The sequence below is a fragment of the Hypomesus nipponensis genome, chromosome 4 (assembly GCF_054491055.1).
Source record: "Hypomesus nipponensis isolate SF chromosome 4, ASM5449105v1, whole genome shotgun sequence".
In the NCBI taxonomy this organism is placed as follows: Eukaryota; Metazoa; Chordata; class Actinopteri; order Osmeriformes; family Osmeridae; genus Hypomesus; species Hypomesus nipponensis.
The window spans coordinates 10,853,718-10,872,851 of record NC_140364.1 but is presented as its reverse complement, the minus strand read 5'-3'; the positions used below and the strand labels follow the sequence as shown (position 1 = coordinate 10,872,851).

Here is a 19,134-nt window from a genome sequence, read left to right as displayed (position 1 = left end):
CTCGTTTTTAAAAGGTATTAGAACATATTGTTTTCAAAAACTAAAAGTTAATCCCGGCACGGGGTTTACATTGCACAGGGCTGGCCGGTGCGCCATAACTATTTATTCCCCCTTTATAAAAAAATATATTGTTAATTTCCCCAGATCTCTTGCTGACAATTTCTGTAAGAACATAGAATAGGTTGACATATTTCCTTGCATGTTAATGTGATTTATTTATCCTCTCCTTGAAATAGACATACATTTTCTTAGCAAATGGGCACATTTCTGTATCCTTGGTTACGATGGTGCAGCCTTGGCGCTTGCCTCTGAACACCAGCCCTGCACACCGTGATTGGATTAGACTGGTGGTTGCACGTCGCCCATTGGCCAGCGCTATAAATACACTAGCCTCATTGCATACGGAGCTCCCCCTTTTTACTAGAGCCTAAACACATTTTTATAAAACATTGTTGGATAATAACACACATGGAATTAACATTCTTTGTATCCGATGCGTGAAAATAAAACCAACCATTATTTTTGATTGAAGACTGTTTTTCTTTTTAATGAAAGAGAGGAAAGGTAAGAAATGTGCAACCTTCTACATCAGCGATGGCTTATGTATTGTGATGCGATGCTCGCGAGGAAAGAAATCTGTTGACATTTTTTTCACATTCGGCGCCATTTTCAGACAACCTTTAAACACCTGCCACCCGCTTCTATTAGAAAGTCTCGAATGGTCCATTTGGATTTTGAAAATAACATTTTATTTCAAGAGAAAATGTATATATGGTTTGCCTTAACAATGAGTGAGGAAGAGGTGGCACATTTGCTTCCTAACCATCAGAGACAAAATTCTAGTCTGACAACGGGTCTAGGATGAGGTCGCTGACAAGAGCATCATTGTGGCATGGTAACATGTTCATAAAGATTGAAGCGTATTTGCTATTTTCATAATTAATACAATTTTTGCCATTTGACACCATTAAACAGTTTCTCATGTAAAGGGGAATAGAAATCTTAGAATTAATTGCATAGTGTGCAAATGGCTTGGGAACGTTGAGTCATCAGCGTTGAAGTAGGGCCTAATTGCAGCCAGACAATTCATTTGATCAAAAGACAATAAAACACCATCGAAATCTGTTTGAGTTTTTCTCTTCCATTTAGACACAAACCTTTTGATGTGTCTTTCGATATGCCTTTTTTTATCCAATGTTTTAAAATAGAAACCATGTTGATCACACACTTCCCCACACGATTGTAACATACTATAGACTAACTCAAAAAGTAGATCATCATAATAAAAATAATTTAAAAATCAGACTCTATCATAATTCCCGTAATGGGCATCCATTTATCAGTTTTTAGTGATTGGATTGAAGGAAGATTGATATATTTATTTGAAAACACTGTCTCTTATTGTTAAAAATGTCCCATGTGGAGCCATCATTGTCAGCTCTGACGCTTCAGTTTACAGCCAGTGATGTAATCTGATACCATTGTGGTCAGAAATAACAAGCTAATTGGAATTTTGTGGTAGAAGTGTTTACCAAGGGAGTGTAGTTGCAAGAATAATGTTGCTGTCATATAATGTATTGTTCATTTTATTTTAAATGTACCAGACATTTGTGTGTTTCAGTACTTAAAGAGTATGTTCACTAGCAGGCCTAATGTTCTGTACTGGGAGAGTATGGCTGCTGGTAAGGTTGCTAGTGACTATTGGGCACTGTTGGTTACTGCACAGGTTCCATCAGTCTGTGTCCTGTTCAAAATGTTAATCTGACACACTTGTAAATACATCTGATTAGATGTACATTTCTTATTTATCATGTCTATCTTTCATGTTCACTGGTTTGGGGTGCTTGGATGAAGATTGTGAATGGGCCTGGTTATATGTATTGAACCCATATATCCCTAAAGATGGCAGTGACAGTCTGTCTACAGAGATGGTGGTTTACTGCTTACGGAGATGGAATACGCTGTAGCTGTAGCAACAGGTCTGTTGACCCCAAATCTGTATGCATGTGAGGGACAGTAAGTGCAACAAGTGAGGAAGATTGTCATTAGATCAAGCCACGACATATCGCTCTGTTTGTCAGAATTGCGTGGCCCATCTGCTAAAACACGCTAGTGTCATTCACATCTTCATGAAATCCAGAAGATTGCAACACATTTTTTCAACCACATGGGTACAACTCATTTTTAATGTCTTACAGTTAATGTACTTGGTTTACCTCACTTACGTTCTTTCTTTCTCTCGGTCTCTCTGTCTCTCTTTTTCCTCTCTTCTTTCCCAGTCTCACACACAATCCTTTTCACCTTTCACAAATTGATTAGTGGTGTAATTTTCTCTCGTTTGCATGGACCCGTAGTTCAGTACATCACAGGAGCGTGTTGAAGTGTGTCTCTCTGAAGGCTTTGTTTGGTGGACTTCAAATGCCCATTGATTACTTCGATCGCTGTCACTAACTCCCTGAGCCATGGCCCCCAGGCCTGTCCAGTCTCCCAGTGGAAGGAAACCAAATATGGCTCATGTTTGATCAACACATTTCTATGGTCTCATGGGCCCTCACCAAATCCTGCCCTGACACTTCTCTGGTGTCACTCATCAGACATTTCCTGCCTCTGAAGTCATTTAGGTCAGGCAGACAGGCAGGCCATCATTTTTTGGTCTGGTCCTGACTGTTAGAGAGGGGTTGCTGGATGTGCAGTGGGACGTGTGGGTGGTGCAGGACAGGATGGCCGGGCCAGGATGACTTACACACACACATCCAGCTGCCTCTGCCCTCCACATCAGCATACAGACCCTGCTCTAATCCCACGCAGGGCCCGATTAATTCTAAAGCCGCTTTCAATCCTTAAGCTCACTTTCTGCACCCAGCTACAATCTACCGAGCATTTAGAATTTTTGATTTTGCTTAAGCGGTTTTCTATTTAAGTTTTTTTCCAAATGCATTTTAGTGGTGATTTTTCTTTTCCTTAGCACGCATAATAGAAGGTGTGGTCAGGGGCTTTAGTTATGAAGATCGATCGAGAGAGAGAGAGAGGTAAAAGCTTTTTGATTCAGCAGTGAAAGGTGATTTGGAGCAGTTGAGGGCTGTGTGTGTTCAGGCGCGTGCAAGTAGAAATTAATGCGTGTGGTGGAGGGACTGTGTTTCACTCCATATGCCCTGTGAGCAGCTGGGCACAATCAATCCTGGTCATACGGAAGCCCTGGTTAGATCAAGACTTTGTACACCTGGAGCCCACATATCCTGTCATTTCTGCTTCGTCAGCACCCCTCTTTCTCTCTCTGTCAGCCCCACACAGCACGAGGGAGCTGGCATCATCTCTTCTTCCAGTGTACTTCCTGGGGGCTGAACCTGCAATTCTTGTTTTTTTATCATCATCATATCTCATACACCAGCTGACTTTTTGAAATAATACAGTGGCAGCATTAAAATAGACCTAGTTGGTTCCAAAGTGTCATGATGAAATACAAATGCACAAGTGCACACCCATTATGGTACAGGTACAGCATGCAGAGTGTATAGTTTGTGTGGGCACACAAACAAACCCACACACACACAAAGACAGCATACAATAGTTTTAGAGCTCTTCTTAACAGTGCTCACACATACAACACACTTGTCCATTATTGACCCGGTTCTTGGCCCTGTGTAGTTCTCTAATCAGGTCGAGCACCTTAAAGAGTTATCATGCATTCAAGAGCGACTTCGAAATATAATACATGCCTTTTTTTGTTTGTTGCAGTGCTCAACTCTTTTGTCGTGCAATGAACAGGCAGTATTTTCTCTTGAAACTACTTCGCGACTTCTCAGACTTAAGCATACTGGCCTAAATGTCACCACCCTATACCCTAGGACCCTGTGATACCCAAGGACCCTGTGATACCCAAGGTCCCTGTGATACCCAAGGACCCTGTGATACCCAAGGTCCCTGTGATACCCAAGGACCCTGTGATACCCAAGGTCCCTGTGATATCCTAGGACCCTGTGATACCCTAGGGCCCTGTGATACCCTAGGACCCTGTGATACCCAAGGACCCTGTGATACCCTAGGACCCTGTGATATCCTAGGACCCTGTGATACCCTAGGACCCTGTGATACCCTAGGACCCTGTGATATCCTAGGACCCTGTGATACCCTAGGGCCCTGTGATATCCTAGGACCCTGTGATACCCTAGGGCCCTGTGATATCCTAGGACCCTGTGATACCCTAGGACCCTGTGATACCCTAGGACCCTGTGATACCCTAGGGCCCTGTGATATCCTAGGGCCCTGTGATATCCTAAGGCCCTGTGATATCCTAAGACCCTGTGATATCCTAGGACCCTGTGATATCCTAAGACCCTGTGATATCCTAAGACCCTGTGATATCCTAAGACCCTGTGATACCCTAGGACCCTGTGATACCCTAAGACCCTGTGATATCCTAAGACCCTGTGATATCCTAAGACCCTGTGATACCCTAGGACCCTGTGATACCCTAAGACCCTGTGATATCCTAAGACCCTGTGATATCCTAAGACCCTGTGATACCCTAGGGCCCTGTGATATCCTAAGGCCCTGTGATATCCTAAGGCCCTGTGATATCCTAAGGCCCTGTGATACCCTAGGACCCTGTGATACTCTAAGACCCTGTGATATCAAACTGGCTGAGAGTGGCCATGTTGTGTGGCTGTGGGTTAATTAAGTCTAAGGTCTCATGGCTACTCCTTCGACCCCTAGAAAGAGAGGCCAGAGAGCTGGAACACACCCCTTAACATCTGCTATGCCAACACATGCTCCCCCTGCTGTTCCTTGTGTGTTCATTGTGTGTGTTATGTGTGTGTCTTTTCTTTGTGTGTGTATGTAGGGTGATCATGGATGGCCATTGCATGATTTTGTTGCAAGAAGAGTGCAGTGTCACTCTTCTTAATCCACTTACTTGAGGTGTGAGTGACCAAAGGGGTAAATCAGTAACCAAGCCAATTGGCTGCCCAAGCGTCTGAGGCACACACTGTGTGTGTGTGTCTCAGTTGACTGCGTTGGCTGGTATGTTGACAGGTGGAGTCTGTTTTAATGGGATTCTGGAGATAGTGAATGTGTGCGTTGCAGTTGGATAAGGTAGAGACCTTGTGTGTGTGCGCTGCGCAGTCTTTTATAACAGGATGAAGTGGCACCGCAGGGAGGCTGCAGGGTGACAGGGCTCAGGCCCTCATGGTGGTGGCAGGCAGGGGGGAGGGAGGGAGGGAGCAGGAGGGAGGGAGGCAGGGAGCAGGAGGGTGGATTAGCAGCAATGGAGTGCTGTTAGCCTACCGGTCACACGATGCACAAAAGCAGAGAGAGAAAGAGAGAGAAAGAGAGAGCTGAAGAGGATTTAGTATCCCTCCGCCCCCAGCTCTGATCCATGACGCATGCATGCCTCTCTGGGATGTTGTTGTTGTGTGCTGTGTGGTGTGTGTAGCTTTGGCTAAAAGACCAAAGGGAGCCATTTAAAGATCAGATAGACCGTCTCTTGTCCTTGGTCACTTGCACGTTCTGCACCTCTCCTCCAACCTTCTCTGCTTTCCACTGCAAGGTGGTTTCTACAGGAAGGAGGTGTACCACTGTGCTTGTGTGGTAGCATAATGTGACTGGACAGAGCCACGTGCCAAATCCTGTTACCAACATGATAGTGATTTGCCATCTACCTGCACCCTGTGTATCAGATGTGGAGAATGAACCTTGGACCACAGAGAGGGGATGTGAAAGCTATCGCTTTCTACATTGTGACTAGTAAGGAAGTCACATAATCAGGCCTAATGAGAACCCCCACACACACACACACACACACACACACGCACGCACACACACACACACACACGCACGCACACACACACACACAGACTACAGCCTCATACACAGGAGGAATCCCTGTGAGACAAGAACTAGACAAATATGAACGCAAAGACATTGTGTGCCACATTGACACCAAGCCCCTTTTCCATCACATAAAACTAAGTACATCAAGTACTAAGACGTACTAGTCAAGAACATCATCAGATGGACCTGAAATAGAGACATGAATGGGTATGAGGAGAATAAGCAGAGTTCTGGTTGGTTGCTTCTTGTCTCCCTTGTGCTCCCAGAGCCTGAAAGCAGTATCCCTGTTTAAAGACTGGAACGATGATAATGGCGGTGATAATTATGGCGATTCTAGTCTCCGAGCCGCAGTAGAGTAATGAGGGGGAAATAAAATACGAAAAAGAGGGGCAGGGGAGGGAGAGAAATGCAGGGAGAGAGATTGAGAGAGAGATACGGAGAAGGATGTGAGGTGAATAAGATACTGGAGAGTGAAAGCTAATCAGCTCTAGACCACAGGACTGTCCGGGTCTCCTGACTCTGTGTGGGAGAGTTCTTAGAATGATGTGATCAAGTAGACCAGCAGCTGCTCTCTGCTCTGTCAAATCTCTTCTTACAGCAGCGTGTTGTCCATGAAGGAGAATCTGAAGGACCCTTCTTCACCTCATCCACGTGGTCCCTTTAGTCTCTCCTCTCGTTTTCTGCCCTGGGGCCTGTGAACAACTGCACTTCTCTCCCAGGATGAACTGCTAAAGTGGACAGCACTGGACATGAGAGGTGCAGTGGGAATAGAACAGCAGTCAGGCTGTAATAGTGCTGCTGTTTTGTCCTATGTGGCATTTCCTCTCAGAACTGCAAATAAGCAATAAGTGCTTCCTTTGATTAACCTCCCATTGTGTCCATCAAACTGGGACCAGGGGCTGAGATAGACTGTGTCTGCGGGTGGGGGTTGGGTGTATGTGTTGAAGGCCTTGATGGTGAAAGATAGAGATAGAGACAAACTGAAACCTGGACAGGGATGGCAGCCATAGCGTGCTTGTGGTCGAGGGCAGAGCGATGGTGCTAAGCCTACATCCTCTGATCCTCCACAGCCTTCTGGATGGCTATGACCAGACTCTACCCATGTTCCCATGCTGAGTCACCAGCGAGGACTCAACCAGCACAATGACAACAGAGCCCCCCCCCTCCTCCCCCTCCTCGTAAAAGCCGGCGTTGCCACGGCAACCCCTCTCCCCGCAGCTTCGCCGGGTGAAACCTGTTCAGTTCAAAATTCAATAGAGAGACAATCGTTGGTTGTGTTTGATCTTACTTCACACCTCTACCATATACCCTCCACGGACATACTGTTGTAGCTGGGCCTAAAGGACTAGAAACTAAATAACAAGCAAAGAGACATTAGTCAGCTGTCTCTATATATATATATATTTTTTTTTAAAGGCATTGTTAACCCATCTACGTATCTGAGGTGAACCCTTTCTATTCTAAAATGTTGCTATGGGACCACAGCCCCAGCAGTTCTCCTGCGGTGCTGAACCCTGATGATGCTTGGCTCAGCCGTCTGTGTATTGAGGACTGAGGCACAATCAGCACCTATGAAAGACCCCCCCCCCCCTCCTGATGTTCATGAAGGGGGCCTGTATCCTGCGGGTGAAGAGAATCGTTATGGAGGCCACTCTTGCCTACGTCTTTCCCTTCCCCTGTGTGTGTATATCCGTGTGTGAGTGTGCGTGCGTGTGTGTTTGTGTCCATTTACTTTTTTTGTTGAATAATTACCTGCATTGAAGCCACCATTCCACCAGGTGGCTGGCTGATATTTAGTGTAATGACCATATGGTAACATTAAAATTATGATCCCACGGTTTGGTAAACCGTGTAAACCCTCTTTTCTACACATGCTGTTCCAGCGTACTAACCGTCACGATGCGCGCGCATTTCCCCCCCCCCCCTCTCCAGCCGTTGCCATGACGACAGACGAGGCAGAGAGCCAGCAGAAGAAGCCTAGGCAGCAGGGAGAGCCGGAAGTGCAGGACCCTGGGCCCTCGGAGCCCCAGGACGCCTCCCCCGCCGCCCCCCAGAGCCCCGGCTCGCCCTCCCCCGAGGAGGAGCAGCTGAAGCCACGCACCCGCACCTCCGCCGGCCGGGGCCTCTCGCGCCTCTTCTCCTCCTTCCTGAAGAGGCGCTCGCAGTGCGAGGGGGAGGCCGGAGAGAAGGACCACAAGGGGGAGGACGAGCCCAAGGCCCCCATCGCCGACCCGGAGCCAGAGCTTAGGCTGGAGGGCGACGCCGCGCTGGACCAGCACTCAGTCAGCAGTGTGGAGGCTCAGGTACAGAGAGGGAGTCAGGTGGCTGAGCGGTTAGGGAATCGGGCTGGTAATCTGAAGGTTGCCGGTTTGATTCCAGGCCGTGCATATTGATGTTGTGTCCTTGGGCAAGCCCTTTCACCCTACTTGCCTCGGAGAGAATGTCCCTGTACTTACTGTAGGTCGCTCTGGATAAGAGCATCTGCTAAATGACTAAATGTAATGTAAATGGAAGCAAACAGACCTGGGTCCAGATCCAGCAGAACAACTGCATCCCTGTGGATGTTCACAGTGGTGGAATGGGTTTTCTTCTCTACCTGGTTGGTTATAATTATATAGAATTTCTTTGAATGTCAGACATTTGATGACAAATTGTGTTCCGCATTTTTGGGGACAATCACATTTTTTGAATGGGAGACAAATTCTCATTAACATAGTTGACTTGGTAGCTAATCTAGTCAGTTATTTTGACATAGGTGCCAATGCAGTATTGATTCATTCTGTGCCATCTGGATTGGTTAGAACCTGTTTGTAGTTGAGTCAACTATTAACTGTGCTACAGCTGAGCCTATAGATCCGATAAGACTAACGTATTGATCTCAGTCTTTGCTTTGAACCTCTCGTGAATAATCTTTGAGTGATCGAGGTTGTTACTTTTGGTAGCCTTAAGTTTTATCATTCTTTAGTTCTGTTTACAAGAATAACAGTTATGGTATATCTTCAGTTACACTTTAAACCTAAGATCCTCAAAATATTGTTTCTATTGAACACATGGAGTTCTTCATCTTGAAGGCTTAACTGACTGTATAGGCACAGACTAATAGGCACCAAAGGACTGTGGTATCATGTTCTGATTGGCCGATGTGAAACAAAGCCAATTCAGAGCTCTTGCCATCCTCCTGAGGTCAGGCCTTCACAGAGGGGACTTACTTAGTGTTCCCAAGCCCAGCCAGGCATCTCCTGTCTCGCTTATTCTCCAGGGAGACAGTGTAGTAACCTAAGAGCATTCTTTTCCCCACTGACATACTTTAAAGGGATGTTTAAACCGGCTGTCTGCCACTGTGGCTCTTTGTCTCTTCCTGTCTGTCTGTCTGTCTGTCTGTCTGTCTGTCTGTCTGTCTGTCTCTGTCTTCCTTTCTGCCTGTCTGTCTTCCTGTCTCTGTCTACCGGCCCTGCAGCTTTGTCTTTCTTGCTTATCGCTAGTTATTTTAAGACTTGTCTCCATCTTCAATAGCAATGTTTCTCTTTCTTGCTCTTTTTTTGTTGCCTCGTGAGCTTTTAATTATTTAGCAGAAGAGCCATTGTTGAACTGCCTGTGGTTTAGAGAAGCTGAGCAGTTGACCTGATTACAGCTTTTTGGAATAATATCATGAGATCAATGTGGTTTCAGAGTATGACTTTTAACATGTTTGTTTAAGGTATTGAGATATTGATTGGTCTTAGCTTGGTTACTGCATGGTATATACAGTTTGTGATTCAGCTTAAACTGAAGCTACAGGACGTGAAACGGTAGTCCTTTAACAGTCCAAACATTGCTTTGGTAACGTTGATACCATGTCTGGATGCATACAGTGAGGCTATTACAATGAAGGCATTGCTGTCTGTGTTCCGTCAGCCTGTCCAGGTAGACCAGAAGGAAGACCCTGACACCGAGAAAGAGTCTGAGGACGAGGGGGAAAAGGAGAAAGACAAGGAGAAAGGAGAGGACAGTGAGCAGGAGAAGGAGAAGGAGGAGGACGAGGAGTCCAAGCCGGAGGAAGAGGCCGAAGGAGAGGGAGAAGGAGAGGGAGAAGGAGAGGGAAAAGACAAGGCTGCAGAGGACGAAGTCAAACCTCCCAAAGCCCCCCGTCGACCCAAGATCATGCAGTGCAAAGTCACATTGCTGGATGACACTCTGTATGAGTGTGAGCTGGACGTAAGACACTCTTGTTAATGAAGTCAATCCATTTAGAAGTCATTCAAGACACATTTAGTATGCCATTAGCAAACTCATTATCAGTCTGTATTCAGTCAATGTCTGTGTTTATGTTTAACAGCTGCCTGACAGACTGTCAGTGTCCTTGGGGAAAAATACTCTGATTCTAACCCTCCCTTTGGGGCACTCATTTGTTGTTCACAAATTCATTTTTCACACATTAGGACCCAACTAGATGATTTTCGTACTTAACAACCTTGGATCAATTCTGGCAAACAGTGTCCTGGTGTACAGTATCTCACATACTGGATGGGTGACATCTTGTTTTTTCTCCTACAGAAACATGCCAAGGGCCAGGATCTCTTCTCCAAGGTGTGTGACCATCTTAATCTGATGGAGAGGGACTACTATGGCCTGGCCATCTGGGAGACGCCCTGCATGAAGGTCAGTATCTAACATTTACATTTACATTGGTCTGCTCAGCCACCTGACTCCCTGACAGCCAACACTGACTCTAACAGCCAACACACCATGTCATGTGCACTCAGAGACTGAGATCTACCCACATCAAACACCATCTGACAGATCTGAAGTGTGTGCGTGTGTGTGTGTGTGTCATAATGCATGTCTTTACCTCCACAGACCTGGATGGACTTCACCAAGGAGATCCGCAGACAGGTGCATGGTAAGTTTTTCCACCTCAGCTTAGTTGGAGCAGTCCTGCTCATTTATGTCCTTATAAATACAGTGTGTTTAATCTTTGTCTCTCTCTCCAGGCACTACCTATGACTTTACCTTCAATGTGAAGTTTTACCCTCCTGACCCCGCCCAGCTCTCTGAAGACATCACCAGGTAAACTCCACCGACTGCCCCCTCCCTCTCCCTTCTCTGTCTATATACAAAGAGAAACATAGAGAAAGAAACATCATTACAGCAGGACTGAACAGAAACAGATCGATCACATGACACTTCGCCATCCAGTCGTTACCTGCTAGCTCAGTTCATCATCCTAATGAATCCATTTCATCCCGCCTCCACATCCACGTAACAGCACTTTTAGTAACGGCTAGGAGGCTTGAGCCTGCCGTGACCTCTCCCTGACCCCCCTGTTGTGTTTTGGGCAGGTATTTCCTGTGTCTGCAGCTGCGGAAGGACATCTTAGCCAGCAGGCTGCCCTGCTCCTTCGTCACGCTGGCCCTGCTGGGCTCCTACGCCCTGCAGTCGGAGCTTGGGGAGTACGACCCCGAGGTGCACGGGACGGACTACGCCAAGGACCTGCGCCTGGCTCAGGGCCAGACCAAGGAGCTGGAGGAGAAGGTGATGGAACTGCACCGCACATACAGGTGAGCACCGGGCGGGCTGGGGGACGATGGGAGAGACACATGCTCGCTCGCACTGCACGCACACGCACGCATGTTTGGGTGGGTGTGTTGGTATGTGCTCGGGTGTGTGTTCTTGTGTTACTGTGTGTGTGTGTGTGTGTGCTGGATGATCTGGTACGCAGGGAAGCACATGCATCTACTCACCTTATTCCTGTCCACAGGGCGATGAGTCCAGCGCAGGCAGACATGATGTTCCTGGAGAACGCCAAGAAACTCTCCATGTACGGGGTGGACCTTCACCAGGCTAAGGTACAGATGGGGGTCAGGCGGCTGAGTGGTTAGGGAATCGGGCTATTAATCAGAAGGTTGCCGGTTTGATTTCCAGCTGTGCCAAATGACGTTGTGTCCTTGGGCAAGGCACTTCACCCTACTTGACTTGGGCAGAATGTCCCTGTACTGTAAGTCGCTCTGGATAAGAGCGTCTGCTAAATGACTAAATGTAAATGTAAGGTACAGTGGAAAGACCAGACACTACCTCCTTACCAAACCTCTCCAATCAGGGAGAAGGGATGACTAGGATGTTGAGGACTGTGACATGGGGTTTGTGTTGTGTAGAAACCCTAGACCAAGGTAGGCCGTCTGCATTACAGCCATGAAAGCCTAGTCAGTGTTTGTGTCCCAGAAAAGGGACAAACACATGGCGTGTCATATTTGAAAGCAGAAAAGGAGGTCAGGCTGTTAGCATCAATCTAGGGATTTAAATAAAATATGGAGGTACTTATCCTGAAATGGAGGTGCATGCTGCCTCTCAGTGGATGACAAAAGTCATTGCAGGTCAACTGCAGGATTAGAGCCATCACAGTGACTCCCTCAGTGACTCACTCAGTGACTCTTCTACTCTCCTTAAATGTCATTTAATGCTGTTTCTCTCTCTTCTGATTTATCTATTCCTCCATCTCTCTGTCTATGTCTATGTCTTACTCTCTCTCTCTCTGTCTCTCTGTCTCTGTCTCTCTCTCTGTTTCTCTCTCTCTTTTCAGGACCTGGATGGGGTGGACATCATGCTGGGAGTGTGTTCCAGTGGTCTGATGGTTTATAAGGACAAGCTGAGGATCAATCGGTTCCCCTGGCCCAAAGTCCTCAAGGTGTCATACAAACGCAGCAGCTTCTTCATCAAGATTCGTCCCTCAGAGGTACAACAGAATCCTAAACCCTTTTGTTCCCCTCAAGAATGAGCTGCTTTAGAGCGGAGCTAAAATAGAACTTGTTCCCTGTTTTTGTTGTTAACAGATGGAACAGTATGAGAGCGCCATCGGCTTCAAACTGCCAAACTACAAGGCCTCCAAGAAGCTTTGGAAAGTTTGTGTGGAGCATCATACCTTCTTCAGGTAAGAGGTCCCCACTGGGAATGACTGGGAATGGCCTTAGTTGGCTGGGTACCCTCCCCGCTCACAGACAAGAGACAAAAATTGACACGTCCTGGTTCTGTGCCACACAGGCTGACGTCCACTGAGGTGGCTACCACTCCCAGGAAGTTCCTGGCGCTGGGCTCCAAGTTCCGCTACAGCGGCCGGACCCAGGCCCAGACACGCCAGGCCAGCTCCATGATCGACAGGCCAGCCCCGCTGTTCCAGCGCTCGTCCAGCAAGAGGAACTCCAGGAGTCTTGATGGAGGTGTGTGTAGATGCATGTGTAGACGCGGGCCCTTGTACGTGTGTGTGTGTGTGTGCGCGGGCACAAGAGAAAACACAGATACTACTCTGACTTGCCCCTGTGTACTTCAGCCGGAGGTAAGTATCCTCCTGTACTTCAGTTCACCCAAGCGAGGACAGAAGAGGACGACTGGTTCTGTTTAATGGATGCTGGATGGCTTCCACCCACCCTCTACCCCTCAGGTACTGTGCAGCACAGGGTTGCTGTTCACTCCTCTGGCAGTCACTTAAGCTCTGAGAGGCTCTACGCTCTGTTTTCAGCTCCTCTCAGCCTTGTCATCTGGGACACTTGCTTATGTAACCTGTCCTGATAGCATCTGTTTCACTTTCTGCTAACAACACAAGTCGTGAGTCACTGATTAAGCAGAACCACACCAAACAGCTTTCCCTACTCCCCCGGGACTATTACCTCCCACCTGCCTTCTGCTGTTCAGCTCCTCTCCTTAACACTTAACCCCGGCCAGTCTCGCTCCTCCGCTTGTGCCCGTGCTCAGCTCGTGGCACAGCAAGACCTCCTAGGGGGCTTGTGGTCGACCCTGCCAGGTCCAAGCTGACCTGCCGGCGCCCCGACGAGTCGACGCACCATCTGGCTGCGTACGCTCCCTCATCCGGGAGACACGGCCTCCTCGCCGCGCACCATGCGCTGTGTGTGTCTCCGCTGTGCTTGCTGCCGTCTGCAGGCCTGCCGGTGCTGAGCTCAGCGCGCGGCCCCCCTGCTGTGTGCTGACTGGTGATAATCCTCAGGCTAAGAGCACAGCAGGGGGGCCGCTGCTCCACAGTCATGCACTTACTACACCTTCTAGCTGGGGGTGGGGGTGGGGGCTCGTTGTTCAATTCCCTAATACTCCATTGCACCAAAATGTTACATAATGCTTTTCAGATCTAATCGGAATTGTGTGAATCGGAATCGTGTTCTTTTCTGAATTGTGTTTTTTTTTTGGGTTCATTCGCTGTGTGTGAGACAGTGACCACTCCCCTGCCGCCTCAAACTGCCTCTTCATTCACAAAAGAGCCAGAAGAGTGGAGGGAAGATTCCAACTCCTCCTCCTTCCTCATCCTCTCCTCCAACCCACGCCCTGCTCCCTCAGGTAGCCAGTCAGAGCCCCTCTGCGCTGTACAGACTCGCCCTTCACACCTGCTGTGTGAGGCCGCTGACCTCACCATGACCTCATCATGACCTCTACAACCTGACAGATCCCCCTGAGAGCCCAGTACTGTCATCGATCCACCCTCGTCTGCAACAGCAAAAACACCCTGCCACAGCAACAACTATTATTCCTTAAAGGAGAACCAGCTTAACCCAAGATAGTTCAGTCTCAATTGACTCTTGTTGCCGTGCCAAGACACACTCATCTGTGAAATAAATAACAATAGCTGCAGGGTCAGTCTGATGCATGTAAACATGTAAACGAATCAGCAGCTGTGCAGACACCCAGTGCTCCCCTCTGCTGCGGCTCATTTCACAGTTCCAGTCTTAAGGGCCCCTGGCATTGTTAGACCATTCAACTGAACTGAACTCTTTGCACATACAGTAGTGGTGGCTCAGCAAGCCAGGGCTTGAGGATTCCCCGGAGCTGTGTGTGTGTGTGTGTGTGTGTGCGTGTGTGTGTGTGGTTGCCAGGGAAATGACCCATATGATCCCAATTCACATATGGGAGACTTCATAGAGTCATAGAAATGCTTCCCATGTCTGTTATGGGTGTCGTTGTTTCAGTGAGGTGAAGCTGTAGGTTTTTGTCCTCTGAACAGAACATGTCAGTACATTTAGGATTATAAGACAAACTTAATTGTCAATGTACTGCTCAGTGTCTCTACCTGCTGATAGTTCAGTAGCACAGTGCTAGTCTTACAGGGTGCTGCCAGAACTGCATACAGGGAACAAGTTTGTTCGATATTGTACATGGGTTAATCTTTAGATTTTAGTCAGTTGAAGACTCTATAATGTATCCCCTGCGTTTCATACTGTGTCTTGTGATCTAAGTAGGAGAATATTTTGGCACCATAGGCGACCTGTGATTGACAGTTTTCCTTCACTGTGTTGGTTTAGTCTTGTCTCAAGCCAAGCGGCACGACCGACCAAACAACGACAAAGCACAGTACGGAGAAAAACTTCACATCACCACGGTAACAGGGACGAGGAGCTGGACACATCCAGAATTGACAGAGGAGGATGATTGGTTTGTGCTACTGGATCGCACCCCGGTGCGCCTCCTACAGGTCTCCAGAGGTAGCCTCACCAAAATGTACTAAACTCTAATTCTCATGCAGTCCAGTTGCCAGCTAACAAGACTAAAAAAGACTCACTCTTGGTTCGACTTTTAAGCTTTGACTGGTCTGAATAGTGTAATGTGTTCCAAGTAGTGCTTCACTGTTTTTCAATCTTACAAGATTACGTTGACTTTTGTCAAAATGCCCTGCTAATTTGAAAAAACAGGAAAACCGTCGTAATTCGAACCGCTGCTCCTCCTTCACAGTCAACACTAACCTAAGCTTTGAACTAACTGTGATCTAACTGTGACCTATCCTCGACATATACGATCTACTCTGGCCTGTTTTGACAGACCGATCTTTGTCACAGACCTACAACGCCCTTCTCTTCCCTGCTAACAGCCAATTTATACTGATCGCAATGAGCGTGATGGAGATACTGCAGATGCAGAGCACTCAGGAACTGCATTCTCCAAGTTATCTCGACATCCAGAGGGCTGCTGTAGCTCCTGACATAGCCTAGCAGGTCTGCAGACGCGAGCCCTAGCGTACTTGCGGTCACTATACATTGTCCTTAAGCTTGGCTAAACAGTCAGTGAATGATTTGTTTGTCTCATCAGCCACGCGGGTCTGGCATGTCCCAGTGTCAGGCTCTGCTCGCACCCCTCCCAGAATGGTGCTGAAGATCATTCAACTGAGGCCTCCCACCAAGAGAATCAGGTTTCTTGAAGCCCCACCTAAACAGACATGGGTGTGGATCTCAGAAGATGATTGGTTTTGGCTATTGGACCATGTCTGTGTGATCCCTCTTGAAGGTACTGAATGTTTTGGCCAAGCTTTGTTGCGCTTCCTCATTTGAACGAGACGATAATGCCAAACCTAACTTTGGATTGTTCAGCTTGCTCTGTGTGTGCCACCGTGTCACACACACATACTTCACACCTCAGATTAAAGCTTACAACAATATAACAGGCTCAAGCAACATACCAGGACAATGTGCTGGAGTATCAAGCTGACTAATTACTGTGCTTGTTGTGAGATTAATAATATCGCTGAATGAGAGCGTCTTGGCACACTGATAACTCTCTCTGCACAGACAAGCCTCTAAATTCAGAGAACACCGCAGACGCTTGTTTGAGTTCCAGACCTCATCCTCCAGAGAGTTCTCTGCTCCTCTCCGACTCCCTTGAGGATTCTTTTTTCTTCCCTGCCAGTCGCCCCTACGAGAAGAGCCCCACCTCCGGCCTGTCCCAGCGCCGCTCCTCCTCCAGACACTGTACCAGGTACCATCCGCAGGGCCTCCCAGCGGAGGCCACGAGCTGCAGAGGAGGGGGGGAGAGGTGGTGGTGCGCAGGTCTGGAGCAGCCCGTGGCCTGTGGACCCGGTGGAGGACACACTGCTCCAGACCCTGCAGGACCTGTGGCTGTGTCACCAGAGCGTCGCTCAGCTGCAGAAGCACTGGAGGGCTGTGAGCCACAGCCTCAGGGAGAAGTGGGAGCTGACTGCCCGGCAGACAGGCCTGGTCCCGGGGCAAGACTGGGGCCTGGAGACCAAGAGGCTGGCCTTGCTGGAGGAGGAGGCTGGCAGGCTGCAGCAGCAGGTGGAGCTGGAGCTGGGTGGGGCCAGGAAGAGGACTAGGGCTCTGGAGGAGAAGATTTGGCAGCTCCAATCCTACGTTCAGAGGCAGGATGACCTCTGGTATATCGTGCTCGACTTTGACCCTCCCAAACCTCTCATCTTACCTCCAGGTACAAGAAATAAAACCGCATTGAAGCATCGCCTGCCCTCCACAGACCCTGGCATTTAGACAGCGAGCAGACTCTGCCTATTTTTGTGATGTCAAGCTAAATGTCTGGATTATGTGGCTTTGCTTTTATTTCTAAGGAGTGTGTTCCAATATCAGTCACTGCCCTGGGCCTGTTTCAAGTGCTCGATAAAAATCAATATGACATCCTGTGGGAGACAATCAGTCCCATTCCTCCCTCTGCAGTTATGTGCTCCTTACTCCAATAGGGTGGGAGGACAGAGGCTTAAAATAACGTAGGGCTACAGCAGAGAGAATAATGGCGCTAACTTTCTCAAACTTTCACCATTCAAAACTTCTTCCAATGTATTTACACTCAGCTTTGCTCTTTCGGAAGTGCGTCATGCGAAGGAGCTTGTCACGACCAGCAGAGGCTTCGCTACTTAACATGGTGCTGCTGCACTGCACGCCAGGTGTCTGTGTGGAGCTTGGGACACCAGACACACCAGACTGTTGGGTTCTCTCTCTGATTGGTTGTAATTCTCCTCAGTGTTAGTAAAGGATGACTGGTTTGAGATGTTGGATCGCTCTCCTCCACCAGAGCCCGGCCTCTCCCTGATTCCCACAGGTACTGACTACTACATGAGGGCAGCACTCTGGCCTGCATGTGGGATGTATTAATGTAGCAGTGTGAATGTATGTGTGAGTAACCAACGGATGAATGTCGAACTGTCACAGATTTTGTTACTAGCAGAGGTTGGACTGTTTACCCCCCTCCTGTTCCCCCTCCTGTTCCCCCTCCTGCTCCCCCTCCTGTTCCCCCTCCTGTTCCCCCCTCCTGTTCCCCCTCCTGTTCCCCCTCCTGTTCCCCCTCCTGTTCCCCTTCCCGTTCCCCCTCCTGTTCCCCTTCCTGTTCCCCCTCCTGTTCCCCCTCCTGTTCCCCTTCCTGTTCCCCCTCCTGTTCCCCCTCCTGTTCCCCTTCCTGTTCCCCCTCCTGTTCCCCCTCCTGTTCCCCTTCCTGTTCCCCCTCCTGTTCCCCTTCCTGTTCCCCCTCCTGTTCCCCCTCCTGCTCCCCTTCCTGTTCCCCCTGTAGCCATGGCATCCACCCCAGATAAGAACACCCGCCCCGTCAGCGCCCCCATCATGACCCCTGTGTCCCCAGTGGAGGCGGCCCCCTCACCCGTGACCTCCGCTCTGCTGCGGGGCGGGGAGCGCCGGCAGGCCTCCACCCCGACGGGACGGCGGTCTCGCTCTGTGGAGAGGAAGGCTGAGAGCCGTGTGGCTGACTCCACCAAGACACACAGCCCCAGGCCTGAGTCCACCCCAGACATCAAGGTATTATACACACACATGCACACGCACCAACTGAGATATAAACAGGACACCTCAAACAAATATCTTCACCTCAATCAAATATCTTTTTCTGTAGTAAGTCTCCTCTCTCTTCACAGGATGTAGGCTATTCCTCTAGTATAATTTGTCTTTGTCATGAACTTAGTTGACTTTGGTTGGGATATACCTTGTGGGAAATAGTAGGACACAGCCTTTCGGGTGCTGGGTGTTGTGGTCGATAAACATTCCAGAGAGATCTAGCTTTTACGTTTGTGAGGGTTTGGCTTGCCCTGGTGTCAGTTGTAGCTCAGTGGCGCCGCCCTGCTGGTGGCCCCGTGTCTGAGCTGTGTCTGTGCTGCTGCAGACGGTGGCCAGGAGAGAGCGGAGGCACGCCCCCGCTGTCACAGCCACCAACGGAGAAAGGGAAAGAAAGAGCCAGGTTTGTGTTCAGGTCCCTGGGCCTGACGCATGATGGGGTGCATGGACTGTATCGCTATTCCTGTCTGTTTGTCTAATGCAGTGGTTCCCAACCGTGGTCCTCAGGGCACCCCTGTCCTGCATGTTTTAGATGTTTCCCTGCTCCAACACACCTGATTCAAATAAATCAAGCTTCTGCAGAGCTGGATAATGACCCAGTCATTTGAATCAGGTGTGTTGGAGCAGGGAAACATCTAAAACATGCAGGACAGGGGTGCCCTGAGGACCAGGGTTGGGAACTACTGGTCTAAAGCATATGAAGTACAGTACAGTACTGAAGGAGTGGGGTTGGGGTTAATCAAGAGTACACAAGCAC

At 48.6% G+C, this 19,134-nt stretch overlaps 1 protein-coding gene across 2 annotated transcripts in view; it reads left to right on the top strand.

The window, feature by feature from the left end:
- Positions 1-424: 424 nt before the first annotated feature.
- The window catches only part of epb41a (erythrocyte membrane protein band 4.1a), a 33,419-nt gene continuing 14,709 nt past the window's right edge, over positions 425-19,134 (top strand). Inside the window, exons 1-19 of one of the 2 annotated variants that reach the window (XM_084696427.1) lie at positions 425-564; positions 7,762-8,132; positions 9,724-10,023; positions 10,363-10,467; positions 10,666-10,708; positions 10,800-10,875; positions 11,148-11,366; positions 11,567-11,654; positions 12,386-12,538; positions 12,636-12,733; positions 12,844-13,019; positions 13,130-13,240; positions 14,023-14,145; positions 15,105-15,284; positions 15,886-16,080; positions 16,480-17,013; positions 17,560-17,637; positions 18,103-18,344; positions 18,706-18,780. In XM_084696427.1, coding sequence (XP_084552553.1) covers positions 549-564; positions 7,762-8,132; positions 9,724-10,023; positions 10,363-10,467; positions 10,666-10,708; positions 10,800-10,875; positions 11,148-11,366; positions 11,567-11,654; positions 12,386-12,538; positions 12,636-12,733; positions 12,844-13,019; positions 13,130-13,240; positions 14,023-14,145; positions 15,105-15,284; positions 15,886-16,080; positions 16,480-17,013; positions 17,560-17,637; positions 18,103-18,344; positions 18,706-18,780 — 3,183 coding nt within the window. In that variant the 5' untranslated portion in view covers positions 425-548. The remainder of the gene's footprint in view (positions 565-7,761; positions 8,133-9,723; positions 10,024-10,362; positions 10,468-10,665; positions 10,709-10,799; positions 10,876-11,147; positions 11,367-11,566; positions 11,655-12,385; positions 12,539-12,635; positions 12,734-12,843; positions 13,020-13,129; positions 13,241-14,022; positions 14,146-15,104; positions 15,285-15,885; positions 16,081-16,479; positions 17,014-17,559; positions 17,638-18,102; positions 18,345-18,705; positions 18,781-19,134) is intronic. The other variant, XM_084696426.1, reaches the window with a different exon arrangement.